We start from the raw sequence: 21,569 nt of genomic DNA, 5'->3' as shown, positions 1-21,569 counted from the left end.
TTGAACGAGTCTTTTGATTTCATGTCCAGCCACATTTTAACGAGACTTTGCGCTTTATTTTTTAAAGAGTTTGTAGCTCTTTGGTTTTTCTATAGACTGAGTGACAGAATTGAAAAAGTCTTCCTCCTCGTCATCATCGTTGTTACTCGCATTGCTTCCTCCGCCACTTAAACTATCTCTGTCCTTCGAATGTATCAATGTACATATCAAGTGGAACTTTGGGTGCAATGCCGCGGCAAGTTGGCACTGTTTATCATTCAGGAGTGGTCCAAATCTTTTCTCTATGCCATTTAATAAGGCATTGGCGAAAGCTGTGCCGTGCGGTAAATAGTAGGCATTGGATTAACGATTAACGGACTTCTACGATTTTAACGGAAGTTAACGTGTCCGTTAACATTTTTAAAAGTTAACTTAAAAGTTAATCCGTTAATCAAAATGTTAACTTCGTTAGTTAACAATTAACGGATTAACGAGTTAATGCCCAGCTATGAAGACAAAGTACTACTATCGTTATACCAAGTAAATCCTCTAATTGTATTTTTAATAAATGTCAAAAAAACTACTCATTTTCTTAAACTTTGAAGATTTTTAAAAATTAAGCTACTTGTAGTAAGGCATTAATATTTCAGTAAGTTTTATAAGACCATGATATATATCGCCAAAAAAGGTTTCATAAAAATCGGCTTGAATTTTTTTTTTCAACAGTTAATTACAAGAAAACGGATCGGTAGATTTTCACCTAAAACTAATCAGTATCATTCTCAACCAATATCTTTCGAAAAGTTTTTGATTTTTTAAAATCGGTTCGGTAGTAAGAGCTTAAATGTGGACGAAAAGTTTACCACTTTTTTCCAAATTTCAAAGGAACGGCTCGGCCGATTGTCGCACAAAACTGAGAAGCGATAGTCCTCATTGAGACACATGAAAAGGTTTTTAAATTTCTGAAATCGGTTCAGGCGTTTTGATCAATCGTCGATGAAAGGTCTAATTCTGACAAATGACAAAAAAACGATACTAATTTTTGAAAACTTTGACGAATTTTTAAAGCTAAACGAGTTGTCGTAGGGTCGTAATATTTTAGTATGATCTAGAAGACTATGGTATCTACCGTCAAAAAAATAATAATAAAAATCGTGAAATTTTTTTTTTCAACACTTTATTACAAGAAAACGGCCCAAACCTCTCTGATAGATAATGATTCCATGATGCTAACATGGGGTAATTCATATCAAATGAAACTTTTTTCTCCTAAAATATTGAAAAAATCATTTCCATTTTTAATTGCTCTAACGTGAGCACACGGATTTGCTTTCGGACCAATTCTTATTCATCATGCTCATGCATGCACATAGTATCCGTTAAATCTAAAGCCTCTAAAATAAATAATTAACCAAAGTAAATAATTAATTTATATTAAATAAATCCTCTGTATCATCTATAATCCATATCGCATCACTTAATTAAATATCCTCATAATAAATTCTTAAAAGGCGATACTGCCCCAATCACCGTCGAGGCGCCTCGTTTCTCTTCTGTTAAGATCGGCGGCTTTAAAATCTTGCAGCTGAAAAAGATATTTAAAAAGAAATAAAATAAACTCAAACACGAACCGAGAATGCCGACTGAGGAATTAAACGATAAAACGTCCAGTCTGCCTTCGATGTATTTTCGAATAAAAATTTATCGGTTGCAGAATTGAGCGATCGAAAATATACGACAATGTTAATAACTATTTACTTTGAAAGTATTTCAAATACAAAGATTTATATTCCGTTTATCGACAATTCCTTTCTCGTAATAAATAATATCAGAAACACAATTACTTTGTGTTTCAATTTGATGTTTATATTGTTTTGCAATTAGACCGGTCGAACGGAAAGCTTCTGTTGGAGGATTTATTGAGAAAAGTCGGCGGCAGGGCAGATAAATATAATAGATTTATAATATAATGTCACGAACAGAAATCTTAGATTGTAGATACTCAGAAACAGAGGCGGAAAATAATATAATAAATTATATACATATAGAGTAGAGCGGGTTTAAAGAACCGCCGGTAAAAAGGTTTACCATCGATATCTCAAAAACAAGTAACGTCAAGAATTTTTCAACAACAATGTTTGAAAGTAGAGGGAAAAAGATGTATAACCAGCCATCACCTTGATTTTTATGAAGTTGCTATCAGAAGATGAACGCCATAGTGTTTGAAAATCCATAACCAAAGTATTTTCATTTGTTTTTGGTTGTGAGCACTGTTGTTTAGTTCACGAGACCTTAACGTAATTTTTAAGTATACTTTATTTAATTCTCTTATAAGATGTGTTATCATTTTAAAGTTAGATTTAACAGTTTTGTTTTTATATCACCTCTATAAACTTGGTGAGCTAAAAAGGAGCAACTGAAAATTTACCTTGGAAAAACTGTAAACTAAAAAGAAATTTTACAAAAAAGAAACAAAATAAATAGTCATTCCAACTTTGCTGATGAATATTTTTGACGAAATAACAGATCAAGGCTATATACTTATAAAATTTATATTTGCATTAGTTTAGGAATTTAGTTATTTAGTACAATCCCTTAAAATTTCAATAAAAAGTGAATTATGTTAAAAAACCATTTTTTTAGCTAAAGAAATTGAATTAATAGTTATTCCAACTCTGCTGATGAATATTTCTAATAAAATACCAGATCAAGGTTATATACAGTTTTATCTCTGTAAAGAATGTACCCATACAATTTTGAACTGGTTAAGTTATAAGTTACTTACAATTAGTACCATCCCTTCAAATTTCAAAAAAGAGTGAATCATGTTAAAAAAGCAATTTTAAAAGAAGAAATTGAATTATTATATGCACAACTCTGCTGATGTATATTTCTGACAAAATACTAGATCAAGGTTATACACAGTGTTATCTCTGTAAAAAATGTACCCATAAAATTTTGCATTGGCTAAGTAATTTAGGTTTTTAGTACGATCATTTATACGATACGATTTAGTACGATAATTATACTAAATACTACAGCATTATTTTCTTAGGAGCATCTTATATGGTACAATTTAAGCAACTTTGCCCTAATAATTAAATTATAGTCTCAAATAATATTGAAGTTGTTATTAACATTTCATATATGTTAAAATATATTTTTTTTGATTATTTAAGGTAATGTAAGCTCAAATAAATTATTAATTATATTTATTTTTTTAGGTTTAGAAATAATATAAGATAGAAATAAATAATTTAGAAATATTGCGTTAGTTGGTACGACGACTTTAATCTTAATCTTAATCAAAAATGTGTTTTAAATAGTATTGTAGTTATTTCTAATATTTCATATATGTAAAAATATATCTTTTAGATTATTTAAAGTAATTTAAATTCAAATAAATCAAGACATATATTTATCTTTTAGCTTAGAAATCTGTCCCATGGATATCGCGTTAGGTGGTACGTACCACCTAACGCGTATCCATGGACAGATTTCTAAGCTAAAAAGATAAATATATGTCTTGATTTATTTGAATTTAAATTCAAATGAGTCGTACGACTCAGGCGACTAAGCACCTTAATTGTACCTAAAGCTAAAACATTTTTAGAAAACGTAAATTACAGTTTGAAATCACTAATAAATCAACCATTAGTCTTAAAGATTCAATAGTTGCCAAATATTTTTTTTTAACTAATTATATTCATAGAAGGTACGACTTTTTTCAAGTAATTTACATTTATGTTATTCAATTAAGTAATATTGTATTTATATATAAAATCTTATATTCTGTAAAATAATTAAATGATAGTCTGAAATAAATTCAAGTTATTATTAAGATTTTAAGATGTAAAGATATATTTTTGCTGATTATTTAAAGCAATTTAAAATAATACAGACGTTCAGATCAGCGTCTTTTATTATATTAAAAATTCTTTCGCCTTAAGGAATTTGTCTCATAAATATTCTGTTATATAACAAACTATTCATCACCGACAATAAAAATTATTATAAGGTTGCAATAAAGCAGGGCACCTGTTTTGAAATCCACCTGCATTTTATCCTTTTATATCATGTGTTTATAATATAAAGTCTCTTGTTTTATAATTTATAGTGTCGACTACTTAGTGGAATGTTAGCAGGTGATAAATGATAAAGAATTTATCGTTTCTTCTCAATTTTGACACAACAAGAACACTTTCAAAGCTAGTAATGTTAGTAATAAAATATTACTTTGTTATTACAAAATAATAATTTTTTTGAAAAAAAAATTCTGCAGGCACGACTAGGAAGTAACTCAGCAAAAATGCAACGGAAATGCGTTACGCCATAAATACTGACTCGTCATTGGTCATCGATGTGATCATTCGAAACGAGTTGATGTGATTGGTCGAGATCGTTTTGTCACGTGATATCTTTAATTCTATATGGATTACGAAACGTCAAATGTCAACCTAACTGAAGTTTGAGGTTATGTCGTTGAAATCTAGAATCCATGAAAATCAAAACCATAATACATCGTCACTCGTAAATATTAGAATGAAAAAGTAAATTGAACATCTAAAAATGTCGTGCAGTTTAAGAAACGTATGTTTGTATTTTATTACTCATAGTTGCTATATATTTTTAAGGTAATTACAATCGAAAATATATTTTATAGGCAAGAGAGATTCCTCAAGAGTATTTATTTATAAAAATTTATGTATATACATTGCCATTCAGCTTACTATGAATCATATGTAAATCAGAAATCCCATAAAAAATATGTTGACAATACAGGAGGGTTATTATAACAAACAATAATAATCGCATTAATTTTAGAACATTGTTTCTTCATTCTTCTCAGTTTGGTTTTAAATATAGCGTCGGATTCATTTATAACTTTATAATAACTTTTGCTCGTTTGTGTCTTCATAACAATAAGTAATAATTTTTCTGCAACGTAATGAACCTTAACTGGTTTTTTGATGAATACAATGAATCAATACGTGATCGGATACGCCTCCAATTTTAATTGAATATCGCATTTCCATTTTGCCAATCGAATCTTACACGATTTTTTATGAAAGTTATTTTTGGTAACATGGTAACAAAATTGTTTAAGGTCTTATGGACTTTTTTATATTGCGCAATCGGAAATATCGTAATAACATTTAAATAGTGATGAGTTAGAAAAATTTGGGTTAGTTTTATTTTTAAATATTTTTTTAGTATGAAACTAACAAGTATTGAATTATATTACAATCCTGATTAAAAGTACAAACTTTCAATGGAACTTGCCAAAGCACTTTAGAGCGTTTTATTTAAAGGAAAGTCTATCAATGTCTTTAACTTTGTTAATTTTAAATTCATAATTCAACTCAATTTGGAGTCTCAATTCTCCAAAACTTGGGACAATTATGGTAATATTTTTGACTGTGGTTCTAAAGTTTTAATAAACAAAAATAATAAAAATTCATAACATCCGAAAAATTGATACAGTTCAAGTTCTTAGTTTTATATAAATAGGCAGCATTTTCAAATAACATTGGTAATTTATTTCTAGTAAATATATATTTTAGTTTGAAAATTAATTTAATATTTATAGAAACTTAAGGAATATCAGTAAAATTTTAGTTTTTTATACAAGCACCACATTAAGAAATATTAGTAGTGTGCAGATTTTATTTCTAGCATCAAATTAACAAATTATGTAATCAACAAATAAGTTCAAACGACAAGTACTAGTCGTTTAAAACAAGTAAAATAAATATATCCCTTGGCTATAATATTTAAAAAATAACTAAATTTAATTATTTAAAATTCTACATACCCTTCTACCAGCCTCGTTGTTATACAAGTTCATTAAAGCTCTGCCTTGAGCTTTGGAGCCCTTTTTAACTCTGGCCCTTCGTTCGCGTTCTCTGATGTCCACAAATTCCTGGGCAAACCTGAAAAAAGAGATAAATTTAGAAAAGAATAAAATTTGTTTTAAATTAGTGAACCATATTGAAAATTTATGCTAAAGAATAATAAACAAAATTAATAAAAATCAACCACAGTAATCAAAAAATGGTGACACTTTGGCCAAAGCTCTAGCGTGCACTCAAAAGCTCACAATTTCCACACTGCATGGATAAAATTGTATTTAATTTTTTTCATAATGGTTTGTTTGTATATTTTCTATTCCTTTAATATTTATTACTGATTATAAGAGAAAGTTCTCGTTCTAGGCAATTTATTATAGAATTTTACTACATCCTGTGGTAGTTGATTTAAATGCTGCCATTATAAGCACTTCAATATATTCATGACATTTGCAATGTGGTTATTTTGTTGTTAAACATATATTATAGTACTATAGTACATATGGAAATTGCGTCATTTTCATTCCTATTTGCATAAAACTGCAATAAAACTTAAGGATACCAGAATTTAAATTCAGGATGACATAACTTATTGTATGTTGAAATATTGTGTATTGTGAAAATGTAGAGCAAATGGTAATTTGTTTCACGCTACCTGTAGAACTTTGCATAAATCTGTAATAAAAATACTGAATTACATGGTGTATACTTTTTGGATTGAAATAGATGAAAATTATGCTAAAATATGCGGCTTTTAGAATAGACAAAAAACATCAAATTCACAAATCCTTCTTTGTTTATCTTTGTTAAATGCGCATTATTCAAAATTAATTGAAATAAAAGTCTAACTTTGATGTGAAATAAAATTATTTGCCGGATTTTTTAGAAGCAATATTTGTCAGGGATCTAGGTTTTTTGTCCCAAATTTTTTGGAAATCATAAGTTGTAATCATAGACCTTACATTAAATGGACTGCTTGTCTTCATATGTTTTCCATTATATAAAGTGTCAGAAGAAAGAAGGGTACTGTAAGGTCACTTAATGAACGAGCGTTGCCGACAGCCGTGGAGCACTCCCGATAAATGTCATATGCCATATTTAACGTTCCTATAACTTGTGAATATTCTATGCTCGATTTGCATAAACAATAGTGGATATTACATACTATTAATAATTTTTTAAGTCAAAACCGAGACAACAATTTTTAGTTAAATCCGGGATGGGAGGTAGGAGGGGTTGTCTTTTAAATAAATGCTATTTAAGGATATAATAAAAAACAGTTTTTTCATTTGAATCATTTTTTTAATCAGAATTGCGGATTTTTAGTAATTAATTATGTAGTAATTATACAATTATATGTAATACCTTTTATCTCTATATTTATTTATATGTTAAGGTTTATATGTACGTTTTTTGCCTTGTATAAAATTCTATTAATTTTCTTCATAAATTGAATTGAAAAAAAAATAGCACTTGTTAGTTTCTTTTCATAATTTTTGTTATATACCTATTAAATTCCCAATCCGGGGAAAAAGATCTAAATCCGAGACAATTACTGCTTTTAGAAAAATCCGGGACTGTCCCGGCCAAATCGGGAGGTATGTTCACCTTAATATTATACATCTTAATGACATTTAATCAATACATAAACTCATTTTTTTCTTCACAACAATTTAACAATTTCAAACACTCGATTTAATTTTATTTTAAACACGTAACATATGACATTTAATCAATCAGGAGTATTCGACAATTGTCGGCAACGCTCGTTCACTAAGTGACGTCACTTCAATCTTTTGACACTTTATAAAATGGAAAACATATGAGGACTAGCACTCCAAGTAGTGCTGGGTCTATAGTTGTAATTCAATTTTTGCTATTACTTAATAAAAAAAAATTACAACAACTCAGATAACAATTTTCACTCAAATAATATTTCTTTTGGGATAAAATAATTTCTACTAATATATTTCTCTGTAAACTTTATAATCTAATGCGATATTAACTGAACTATCGATAAGTTTAAATAAATTGATAAAGTAGAACACTTCTAAGAGCCACTAAAAATATTTTTTTAAACATAATTTCTACATAAAGATTATATGCTTATAGTTACAATGCAATAATTAATAATAACAACAAAATCTTATATCACGTAATACGACACCAATCCTCTGTTAATACAAATTTATATGACAATATGTAATCCCTTGCTATAATATATCATCGTAAGTTTATTTAATAAAAGATATATGTCAATTATATGATCTATGATATATGATAAATCATGCAAGGAATGCAAGATATGTTTTTGTTACATAAAGATCAGTAAGAGATTAAAGCTAATTTAAATGGTATACTCATGGTATAGAATTATGATTTTATTTTTATCGATACGTCTTAAAAAGCAGAAGACTTTAGGTAACAGATACTTGAAGTTACTATAGTAAAATGGGTATATATTTACGAAAAATAACAAATATTAGATTTATAAGAAACATAGAAACAAAAACCCACTTTTTAACTTCGCGTAGAGTAAGTGATCGCAAAAAAATAAAAATGAAAATTTTTATTTATTGATGTGTGTGTGTGCGGATACAAATTTTCGTCGACGATTTCTGGAACACTGATCAACCAATTTAAATAAGGGAGCGTCCACTAATTACGTGATCGATTTTTTAAGGAATTTTGATCTCCCCTCCCCTTTGGGGATACGTGGTGATATTCAAAATTACCCCTCCTCCCCTACCAAACATCACGTGTAATTTTAGTTACGAGAAAAAATTGTAAAATTTGATTTTTTTTAAATGTTTGGCATTTTTTTTAAATTTCTGGTGAAAAATAAATTTACGTAATATCTTATTATACCCCTTCTTCCCTCAAGTGATATTTTGTGATTTTTTGTCAAACCCACCTCCCCTAAAAACCTCACGTGATTAATGGACGCCCCCTAAATTCAAATGACATTTGATTTGTATCACCGAAAGAAAGAAATGATTAAGTTTTTGCGAAGGCATGTCCAGCGGTTTTGGAGGTCCAATATAAAAAGTAAAAAAATGCCGTTTGGCGGCTAAAAATTATCATTAGACATATATGCACAGCAAATTATCAGATATTTTATAGAGATTTTGAAAATAAGTAAAATTTTTTTTTATATTTCTATGGGTTTCGTACTAATGTTCATCCACTAGACTGCGAGGCGGCGCTAATGCGCTTTGATATTTCGTCTCTAAAACAGCTACTCAGCGCGATTGTTTCAATAAAGTTCAATATATAAAAAAAATCAATTATCTGAAAAAATTTTTTTCTTCCATAATTGTTGTTGTTTTTTAGTTTCTGAGCTGTTGTGGTGATGTTTAGAACACCAGTAATAGTATTGAAGATTTGTATACTTGGACATCCAAATGGGTTACTCCATATTACTGCATTAGATTGAAGGAGTGCTTAGAAGAACTACAATTTCTTAAGACCACACTAATTCGATTATTGTTTGTTATTTTTTAAACAAGGTTAAAATTTAGGCGATAATAACTGTTTATTGATGGATGCTTATGATATCGTCTAAACAGTATAAAATTGAATCACAGAATCAAAGATATTTGTATTGCAACAACGTACCCCACCTTGCCTTAATATTACTTTTCCAATGTCCACCTAGACCTGTCTACTAACATAATTGATTTCTATAATATTTACATCCCCGTCATTGGCATCGGCACGTGTCCGGCGGCCACGCGGTGCGTTATCCCCAGGGGTCGTCGTCTAGGGGTTGCCGCTTACCAGGAGAACAGGCGCGTTTCGCCTCAAAGCGCATGAGTCGTGAACTTTCGACTGACTCTTCGGGAGAGGGTAGTAAATATTGAACGATTCATGAAATGGAAATATGTATAGTGGGTTTAGTGTGTGTAGTAGGTTGTTTGTGTATGCGGTTTGTGGGGTACTGAAACGTGTTGATTCAAATGATAGAGTAAAGGTTTTTTTTTAGGTTAGTACGTAATATTGGGATTCATATACATCATAATATATTGGAGACATATAAAAAGAGATTGTATTATAACTAGTTGTAATTTGTAAGTAAAAAATTGCCTGAGGGCAAGTTGCACGAAGTTTCCAGTACATGTACATAATCAACTTTATCAATAAGAATTGAGATTTAGCTATTTAGGTATGTTTGATTTTAAAATAATATTTACTCTTACACTTAAAAATATTCAGCGACGGGACTTGTTTCAGAGGTCCCGGATTCGATACCCACTTCGAGCAGCCTGTTGTCAGGCAGCAGTGACAACGATTTTCACTTGAAAATATAGGTAGCAACATGTTTCCAAGTGAAAATAGCCCTTGCCCGGCATTGCTGCACAAATGAAAAGTCAGCCCTATTAGATTAATTCTAATAACAAAAAATTATCAAATATGGATGGATTAACCATTGGATTACCATCTAAAAAAATACGAAGTAAGGAGAAGTTTCAGCCCAACAGCTCATAGGACGTAAGGTTCTGATTGCTGTTCAAAAATAATATAAAAAAAAACCTAAAAATATTCAATACGATTTCCAGTTGATGTATTCCAGTCAAACACACTTATAATATTTGTAATTGTATAAATTATTTTACTATGTTTAACACACATGAAAAATTCTCAATGATCTCATAAATAGCCATTTGTAAACGCTAATATTATTATTACAATTATTATTATTATTAATATATTACTATCTTATTATTTCTAATATTGTTATTTTGTTATATTTAATATTATTTGTCACTTATTTTTTTATTCCACTTTATTGTTGTTCTAGTATTATTTTTATTATTCACAAATTTTATTTATTAATTTTATTATTATCATTATTCGCTTTTATTTTATATTAAATCATCATAATACGAATATTATTTTAATGAAAATACTAACCTTTATTTTGTACTCTGTTTTATTAATGTTATATTTATGTTATTGCTCATTAATGTTACTAGATGTTATATTATTTAGCGGTTTTAACAGATATTGTATTAAAAAAATGTTTAGCACATTCTTTTTCATCCATTTCGTGTACAAAAATGTATTTCATTTCACTTTAAACGTAAACTATAATTAATAAATTAATTTCGCCAGAAAATCGGATTACGTAACTAAAATCTTATAAAATTCTAGTAAAAATTAGTAGTGCTCTCAATTATAAAGAGCAACAATGAATATATTTAAAATATTTTTAATATCTCAAGAATGTCTAATGATGGACAGATATATTTGTAGAATCAGCAATTTTTAGATTATATATAGAAAGTCAAAATTATTGCAAATAAGTATATATATATATATATATAAATAAATGTATGACTATATAATAAACTATACATCCATTCACCGTGAGAATTTGGGAAACTGTAAGGTATAACCCCGGGCAAGTTTGCTGTGAAAATTTGGGAAACTGTTAGGTATATCGTCGAGTAAGTTTTCGCATACTTTCATTGCAACCAAATTTTTATTTTTCTAATTTTTTAATGTCTATATAAAAAATACATACAACCCTAAATTTTTACTATGTTACCATAAACCACTATTTTGTAAAAATTATTATAGTAATTACATCATTCTTCATCTCTATTTTTGTCAGCAAACGTTTTCGAATGAATTTCGAAAAAAGTTAATTTCGTCTTATAAATAAAGTGAAAAAGAACCATTTTATTACATAAAAAATTAATTTCGTCAAGTTTTGATAAAAAGCAAAAACTATTTTTGAAATAATCAGTAGAAAATGTTATTTAAGTAACTAAATCTTTCTGATTGTTTCCCGAGAAGGTAAAATGCCCTAAGGTAAAATGCCACTTACTATAACTTATTTTATACAGTCGTAGCCTCAAAATATTCTAAACAGCTTGACATTTCAGAAAATATTTTGTTTTTTCAAAAATTCCAATTTAAATAGCAACCGTTGCAACTGTTTGCTATTTGAAGTGAGTATGATAACCATATTGGTCAATATACTAAGTTCTTAATTTGTAGACAATCAATTGTAAACAACTTGTCGGCATTCTATGCTGAATGCAATCATTTTTATAGATTGCAGAATGAAAATGAAATAAATAAATATATATATATATATATATATATATATATATATTAGAGATGGGCTTATTATATCCGAAGCCGGATCGACTCGGATTTGACTCCGCTTCATGGTGGAGTTATATCTGCTAAACAACTCCACGACTCCGACAATTTTGAAACCGAAATATTCGAAACAAATGTGGTCTATAGTAAGCTGTTTATGTATCTAAGGATTTGTCAAATTCGATTAATTATTTGAAATAAAAATTTATGAATCATTATCAATAAAATAATTTTTCTAAAAAATTCACGAATAAATGACGGATTGTAAAATTTTTCGGTCGACCAGATGATCGAGTCAGTGACTCGTATTTTTAGCAGTGTTGACCAAAGTAAAAACGCAAAACTTGAGAATCAAATTCAATTTAATGATTTCCTTTTGATGAGAAAATAATTGATTTTTTGGATTAATTTTATATAAAAATTATGTAATTTATAAAACAAAACATAATACTTCTGCTTTCCAAATTTTTCTTCGGCTATTTCCATTTGAAAATTAATATTATATCGCGTAGTTCGATTAGCATATTATTACTTCTACACAATTATATAATTGTGTAAAAGTAATAATGTAATACTGAATATTTTTACTGCTTAAATACTAATGATATCACTGATAAATTTTGTACTCTAAAGTGTTGTTATTTCAGGCTATGGAAAAACAATATATAAATAAATAATAATATATAATAAATAAATAAATGTATTTCGTTTCGTATATTTTTCGGTATATTTACGGCCAAAGATTGTCGTAGTTAGAAATATGACCCCTTACTATTCAATAAATTATACATTTGAACTATTCACACTTGAATACAATTTCATTGTTCTGTATCTTTAAAGGAACATTTTTGTATTTTCTGGAAAATACACAATGGTATTTATTTTGACTTTTATACCTAAAAAGGTCATAAAACTGCCTGCGAGACAAGAAAGTGACCGTTTCCTTCCCAAATCAAAAACGACAAAAACACTAAATGCCTGTACGAGTTAACAGATTTAATACCAGTTTAAGGAAGTCGGATATGACAAATCCTGTGAGACAACTCCACTCGGATTCACTCCAAGGGAGGAGTTGTATCGGAGTGATAACTCCGGAGTAAGTTACCCATCTCTAATATATATATATACTAAATTCTGTCACTTCTGCATGACGATTATATTCGTCAATCACACTTGGTTAAACAAAACATTAGTAACTTCAATTTTTCTCTCCATTAAATAATACTAAAGATTTTTCTTCTATCCCTTATCGTCTTTCTAAACCTACCCCACTCAAGTACACCACATCAAATATTCTACCCCAGAGAGCTTTCGTCGTAGCTTTGTGCGTCTACGAGCGCAACCCGTAGCCGTAGCTCGTAGCCCACGTGGCGTGCCGAGAGCTTTTTCGCGTCTGATGCCTTGGTAGGCAAAGCTTCCCTATTCGGGATTTTCCCGAGCTCTAATCCTAATCCGATTCCGAAGGAGGAAGGATCATCGAAGTGAATGAAAAGCTCGAGGGAAAACCGAGTTGAGTTACGAAGTATTTAGCCGAGTCAGTAAAGGTTTCTAGTAGAAAGGCTTCAGAAACTGCTCCGATTTTGTTCATTTTTCTGTATTTTTGTTTTTTTAGTGTTATTCAAAATCAAAAAAAATTTCAGAATAGCGAAATGAATATTTTTATTGTAAACAAAATATATGTTATTTATGTAAGAAAATATGTTTTTGATTTGTTTTCTAGGAAAAAAATCGTGTATTAATTTTTGTCTTGCAAAAAGTTATGAAAAGCACAGTTACTATATATACAAAATCAAATATATATAAATAAATCAATATATACAAAATGAAATTTCTTACGCGAGTCAAAAAATATGTGTGCGCATTGATTTTGTATTCCAAATGAATAGGTTTCATAAGTGCCATTCATACTAAAATTAAATTATTATATTAAGTTAAAATTAATCGTATTCCATATAAAATTAACTTTAGTAAAAAGAATTTGATGAATTCTAAAAATTTGCCTACTTTAAGACGCATTTTTTTAAAGAAAAAATCTCAATTTCAACAATAAAATATTTTGGAAATATCACAAAAATCACTTTCTTTTCATAATATCTCATATGAAAAATGCATATACAAGTGTAATGATAAATCATTTTTAAATGACTGAATGCTTTTTTAGCTTAGCTTAGAAATTAGTTTTAATCTCCCAAGAACAAACTTTCCATATATATTAGGTTGTCAAATATCTCCCTTCCGCTTTTTTGCTCTTGGTTTATAATACAAAAAGGCGGAAGGGAGATATTTGACAACCTTATAGATTTGGGACATTTATTGCATTTATTCGATTAACTTGAAAACTTTGTTACGTACATCCTTACAAATTAGCTTAGTAAAAATTAAATAAAATTTAGTACAATTTATTAGGAACTTAGGAGACATTCTGTTAATTTTGTATCATAATAATTGTATCAGTATGTTTATATTTGTTGGGAATCATTTGAAATGCATCATTATTTTAAACAAAAACAATCAATTGTAAACAACTTGTCAGCATTCTCTGCTAAATATAATTATTTTTATAGATTGCAGAATGAAAATAAAATAAAAGAATAAAAAAAAATTAAACAAAAACCGACATTTTAGAAAATCAGTTTTTTAATAGTGATTTTATGGTAGTAATGAATTTTTAAAGTATCTAATAAAAAAATAAATGAACTTGCTGCAGTGGGCTGTAAGATTAAATTTGTATGAAAATTTTATAAGTATTGTAAAAATTAATTTTGTATGAACATTTTACAAATATTTTTATACATTTTTGTTTTACTATTTTTTACTTAAAATAATTGTAATATTCGTATTATAATTTTAAAATAATTTGTATTATAATCGCAAAATAATTGTTAAATTTGTATTACAATTGTAAATAATTAATATAGAGTATGCATTTTCATAGCTGATAATTAAAATCAGGGTTTGCCGGTTTTTAAAACGCGTTTTCTTATAAAAATTGTAACATTGGACAACTGAGTTGTTAATAGAAAATATAGGTATTAAATGTATGAATCACAGTGTATAAATGTACCAGATTAATGAAAATAGTGCTGCAAATCAATGGACGTTCTCTGTATTTTGAAATCATATTTTATTAAACAACAAAATAAATAAAATATTTAAATTTGTATTAAAATTGTCCGGAAAATACTTAGTTCTTCGATTAATTATCTTCGAAACTAAAATTGATTTTAATAAGTACGTAACTACGTATGCATAAACTTTATTTAGTATTAAGTATAATTTACATTATATAATACACATTCATATATTTAACTTTCCGAAGGAGAAGTTTATGTTTTCATAAAAATCGATTAGATAATTTTATGTTTTCTCGACGTTTCAAGCCATTCTGAATTGAATGAGACCAAATTTGGAAAAGGTATGTGTGTGTGTGTGTGAACAGATTTTATAAAATAATTTTTAATAAATATTCATCAGTATATAACATCTAAATAGCTTTTAGATATTATTATATGGTTATTATAAAAATATGTAAATCTTTTTATTTATTGGTTTTAATGTTATATTTTTGCTGAATAACTGTTTCACTATTGTAAAAATATTTACATTCTTGTATTTGAAAATTATGCATAAACAACCAATTAAAAAGTTTTTAAAGTTATTAAAGTCTTGTAAATTTTTCTTCTACAGTTCTACTAAATTGGATAAAAATATTTACAATAAAAATTAAACATTAAATAATTTCTGCCAAAAAGTGCTTTCTCACCAGTTGAAATTTTCCAGCAAAACCTTTTAAAACCGGTTTTTGCTGAAAAAATACTAGTCAAAAACCGGTTTTGTAAAATATCGGTTTTTGTATAAACCCTTTCCTCAACACACACTGTAATGACATGTTGTATCTACATTATCTTCATACTTTCTGAATAAATATTATTACAAACAAACGTATAAATTCTATGTCTATTACCAAAAGCAACAGTTTGTTGTGCCGACGACAACAACCCCGGAATGTGAAAAACTCGTGAAAACCTCCCCCGCCGATTTGCGTCTGTTGCCCTGGTCGGTAGAATTCTGGAAACCGGATTTTCCGCGTGTCGGATACGCTCAGGAATGCGTCCGGAAAAATACGTCATTTCAATTTCCACATTTAGGAAAAAAGTAATAAAAAAGTCACGTTTCGGATGTGTCTTGTGCCCTGGGAAAAAATCTCGACAATCGTGGATTTTTCATAAAAATTTTCCTTGGTAAACGTCTTAAAGACAAAGAGAGTAGTGGACATCAGTGGAAAGGAATGGATAGGTTGGTTTTTGATGTATGGGAGCGGTTATGCGTTTTTGTAGGATTTTATGAGGAGGGAAATGCTGGACGAAGTTTGTTTATGGGGGATGGTGAATGATTCGGAGGTTGTGGGAATAATTCTGTGAAAAATGACTAATAGTTTGCCCTCTGGTCGTTCTATACTGCCTGAGGGCTAATAAGGACCAGGTGTCAAATTTTTGAAAAACACATTTTTACAAACAAAAACAAAAGAAAACATATTTTTACAATGATGAATTAGCTGGGAGTTTTACTGAACATAGTCAGATAGTTGTTTTCGATATGTGGTATTTGTTGTGATCTAATTGTTTTGGTTTACACAATATAATGGCTCAAAGTCAAATTGGACCTACTCTATTATATTTCTTGCATAGGTACATGAAGTAAGTAAGAGATTTTATATATAAAAAATGTTATTTATTTTTCGTTGTATGTCTTGAGTTTTTCTTAAAAAAAAAAACACTTGATATTCATCTTAATAAGTTATAATTTTTTAAATGTACGAAAAATAAATATCAAAAATCGAAGATGATATTAGTTCGTGTTTCGTTTTTCTCTTAAAATATATCGAATTCCTCTTCCAACTCTAATTTAAACTATTAATATTCTTAGTAAACTTATCGATTTTAGTATTTGTGCTTTTTGTAGACATACTAAAGTATAATATACTAAAATTACAACTTTCTATGGCAACTGAAAGTATTTTATAAAAAAATAACATTTTTTACTCAAATTCATTGATTTTTCATTTTTTTGGGCTCTTTTCACAAGAAATGTAAAAATCTTGGAAATTTCTTCGAAACCTCATCGATTTTAGTATTTGTTGTTACAGCAGACATATTGAAGTATGACATACTAAAATTACACCATTCTACAAGAAACGAAAATATTTTCAAGAATATTTACAACTTTTCTACTTTAATCGCACTCACCCAAACTTGGCATTATTTTTTGTTCTTGAACAACTTTTCACAGGCCTATAATATTTTAAGGCTTTTGTTTTGATAGACAAGAATATAATTTTTGAAATTCTTCTTCGGGAAGTTAAAATTAAATTATTTTATATATTTTTAATTTTCTCTTCGGATTTTTTTTTATTACATAATTCATTTTATATCTATATAAGAATGTAATCGAAATTTATAAATTTTTGTAAATTATGCTTGAAGTACAATGATTTTTTTTCTTGTAAAATGTAATGAATTGATTTTTCAACTATAATTGAAGAAAATAACTTACTATTTATATAGATATTTAGCTAAAATTTAAAGAATGATATTTCTAACAAATATCAAAATGCAAAAAATTAAATTATCTTCGAAATAAAATATAAATATTTTTGATTTTTTTTGAAAAAATGTTGTGGCCTTAATCTTATTTCTACTTCAACAATGCAATGATTTTTTGCGAATATATATATATATATATACATATATACATAATTAAATAATTATTATCTACCCCTTGGATCCATTGAGCCCGATTGGTCAACTCATCTTTCACTGCATAAATTTTTTACTGATTTGTTAAGATATATTTTTATAATTAGTTTCGATTTCATAATAAAATTGCTCAAAGTCACATTGGACCTTCGTGCCCCGTCCGAACCTACACATAACTTTCATATAAAATACATTTTGCCTCAATTCTTTCCAGAATACTTTCATTTTTCCATTACCCTCCGAATCCTCGGATCTTTAAAAACCGCCCCATAGCATTTCCCATAGTGAAAAAATGCCGAAGCGTGTCTTTTCTCCTGTTACCTCGCGTTGGAAATATGCAAGAATATTTTTATATTTCAGTTCGTCGGCGTCAAATAAAAATGGGGAAGACAATGGACGCATCGCTAATTTCATACGAGCCTATATGAAATGTTACGAGTTCTGTGAAAGGGATGTCGTGTGTTTAATGAAAAGGGATTGAATGTAATGGTCAATGTATGAATTTGAAGAGTAGTAGTTTGTGGACGTATTTGTGCAGAGAGTGAATGAAATCGATAGTAAAAACCAGGGCTAGATAAAAGGATAATGTAGAAATAGTATAAATAGAAATAATAATATTTAATATAAAGTACTATGATTTGTCATTATTAACACGTTTCGGGATGTGAATGCTATAGCATTTATATTCATTGTGATGCAGTATGATATGAATTTATGAATACTAACATTCAAATTTTAAAATTAATTTTTTTGAATTTATGAGCCGATTCTGCCGCATAAGTGACCAATGATATGGCAAAGCTATGATATGAAGAACTTTTCATACTAAATATTGACAAAAGCCATGTGGTTGCTTTGCAGTCAGGCATTTTTCTCATGTTGTCATAACCTAGAAACCGCAAAATTTCAAACAAACGATCTTAGGTAACAGGGCCTTTCTGACTCAGTTTCATAACATACAAGTGACGTTGCAGTTTATGTGTAAAAAGCCTGAATACACAGTATTCAGTATGAGTTAGTAGCATAATGTATGGAAGTTGGAGTGTGGCATGACCTTGCCATAACATTGGTCTGTTGTGCGGCAGAATCGGTTTATTAATTTTATATAACCCTATGTTTTTGTCATTTCTGATTATTTAGGTATTTTCGTATTGCCTCAAGTTTTAGCTTGGGCAAGCACATTGCGTGTTAAATTATTTTTATATTATTTCAATATAAAGTTTTCCATATAAAATTGCAATATAAAGTAATTTTATTCTATTCTAAAACGGGTATAAACTTATAGGTATTTTATTAATTAATAATTAATTAATTTATTGTTCACTACTAATTTAGTTTAAATATAAAAATCTATACAATCATTCAAACTAAATATATTTGCATGTAAAAGATGTGGAATATTAATTTAAATTAAATGTACAAAATGAAGATGTCATAATTTATTCTATAAAATTTAAATGATATAACATAGTTTTCATAATTTTTTGAATTTAAAAAGTTGCCCAATCATTTTTTGAGCATTTTTTCAATTTAAAAAGTTGCCCAATCTAAACAAGATAATGATATAAATAATATCATAATAAACTAATTATATAATATGAAATTAGTTAATTGAAAAAAATAAGAATAAATAAATTATAAATGTGTCTAAATGTAGTCCAATTTCAACTGTACGAAATACTCAAAAATTTATGAAAAATTGTACATAATATTTACTAAAATAGATGGAAATGTATTTTTTTAAAGTTTTGAAGAAAAAATCGTCAGAAAATGCGACTTGCTAATTTTATGTTTTCTTGACGTTCGAATCGATTTGAATCATATATAAAACCTAAAGAGAAAAAGCATGAGTAGTTCTTCGGCCGGGTTTTTTTTCGTAATTAAATGTTGAATTTTTTTTAGATGATTTTTATGAAACTGTTTGTTATGAAACTACAGAGATTTTAATGCATATCGTCCACATTTTCGCATAATATCTATGTCCATAGATCATTTTATTTTTAAGTTTACTCTATATAATCACAATATTTAAAATCAATATATGAAAATCAACTTACTACTGGGTAACCTTTTAGATCTAATGTTTAATATTTTATATATCATCAAAATTACTGTCTTCCTTTTTGTAAAGACAGATTGTAATTTAATAAAGAGGAAAAAAAAATCTATGTCCATTATATTCAAAAACTCCACAAATTTTAGACGATATGTTTAAACAATATAAATAATGCAATAAATGAGTATGTTAATATAAATACATTATAAATCTAAAACTAAGAAAATATTGAATTTACCAATACCGTAACAAGGACAACACAAATAGTTTCAACTTGAAAATGAACAAAAGCTGACAATGTGATACTGATGGGCAGCAGTATTATTTAAACATATAGATAGAAAGTGTTGAAAGCGAAAGTTTATTGTAAGATTAAATCTGGAGTTCAAACAATATTTATAGAAATATATTTGTGCAAATAAAATAATTAAACAGTTGAAGATGAGTTACTAAGACCAGCTGTTAATGTATCATGCGTAAAACGACTTTTGATTGCTATTTATAAGATAAGTAAATTTTTTTTGAAAAAAGTTGTGTTTGATCAAGACCGTCCTGAATACACAAAAGAAAAGTGGTCTTACAAAATATACTATTATAAAAATGTTTTATCGTATACTAATTTGAATAAATTTTACACTTGTTTCACCAATCTTATAATCTATCTCTTATGTGCATTCATTAACCAACCCTTGTTTCACAACAATCCTCATCCCCCATCAGTGTCGGTTACTACTACGATCCCCCGCACACGTAAGCACCCCCAATTCGACGACCCCATGCAATCTGTATGAAATTTAGCGCCTGTTCGCCTGGCATAGGCGCCGGCCGGGAAAAGCCGTGACGCGGCAAGCCGCCCGCTCGTCTCGACCGGCAGACGCTTTTCCGCGAAAAGCTTTCTTTTTAAATAGACAGGGATCTAGTGTAGTAATAATAGATTCATGAGGAATAAACATATTGAAAATTTGTATAAAGGGATAAATAAATGTAGTCTTAAATTAATTAGCAAATTCTCAGATAAACTTGCTTTACTTATCAAAAGATGAGTTATTTTTTTAAGGTTTAACAAACAATATAAAATAAATCTTTTACTCTTGTACTGTTATGTTAGGGCAAGAAAAGATGTAAAAAGAAGCAAGCTTTTCCAAGAACGTACTTGATAATAAAATATAATAGAATATGAATCAAAATTAAATATTTTAATGAGATAATGCATTTTTCAATTTTGAAGTGAAACTTCTTTGGGCGCGATTATATGGCATCTCATACATAATAACATAAAAGCGCACTCTTTTTTTAGCTTTGACACATTAATTCATGCAATATATAAACTAGTTGCAAGTGTAATTTGCCTTACGGCAAATTCAACCGAAATTGAAACTTAGATGTTCAGATAAAATTTTCAACTGATTATTTTGAATAAATTGTTTTCATTTAATTCTAAATATTGCGATTTCTAATTGATATCTCTCAAACAAATTTAAAGTACTAACTTCCCGAAGGTGAAGTTTATGTTTTCATTAAAAAAATACGAATTGCTAATTTTATGCTTTCTCGACGTTTCAAGCCTTTCTAAATCGAATAAGACCAAATTTGGAAAAAGTATGCATGTGTGTGCGTGTAAACAGATTTTTTTTGCCGTGAATCAACGTTTTCTCAAAAACGGCTGAACCGATTTCAAAAATTTAAAAGATATTCGATGTATCTCGATGAGGATTATCGTTTCTCAGTGTGCGACGATCGGCCGAACCGTTTCTTTGTAATTTGGAAAAACGTGTTAAACTTTTCGTCCACATTTAAGCTCATACTACCAAATCG

The 21,569-nt window shown here is 28.4% G+C and overlaps 1 protein-coding gene across 1 annotated transcript in view; it reads right to left on the bottom strand.

Annotated features, from left to right (window-relative positions):
* The window catches only part of LOC113388368 (protein Wnt-5b-like), a 60,571-nt gene that overhangs the window by 14,441 nt on the left and 24,561 nt on the right, over positions 1 to 21,569 (bottom strand). The window contains exon 3 of the mRNA XM_026625754.1: positions 5,795 to 5,912. Coding sequence (XP_026481539.1) covers positions 5,795 to 5,912 — 118 coding nt within the window. The remainder of the gene's footprint in view (positions 1 to 5,794; positions 5,913 to 21,569) is intronic.

This window comes from Ctenocephalides felis, unplaced genomic scaffold (genome assembly GCF_003426905.1).
Source record: "Ctenocephalides felis isolate EL2017-DRISC unplaced genomic scaffold, ASM342690v1 CF-g0.4_SCAFFOLD_03572, whole genome shotgun sequence".
Lineage (NCBI taxonomy): Eukaryota > Metazoa > Arthropoda > Insecta > Siphonaptera > Pulicidae > Ctenocephalides > Ctenocephalides felis.
This window is presented reverse-complemented; position numbering and strand designations above follow the sequence as displayed.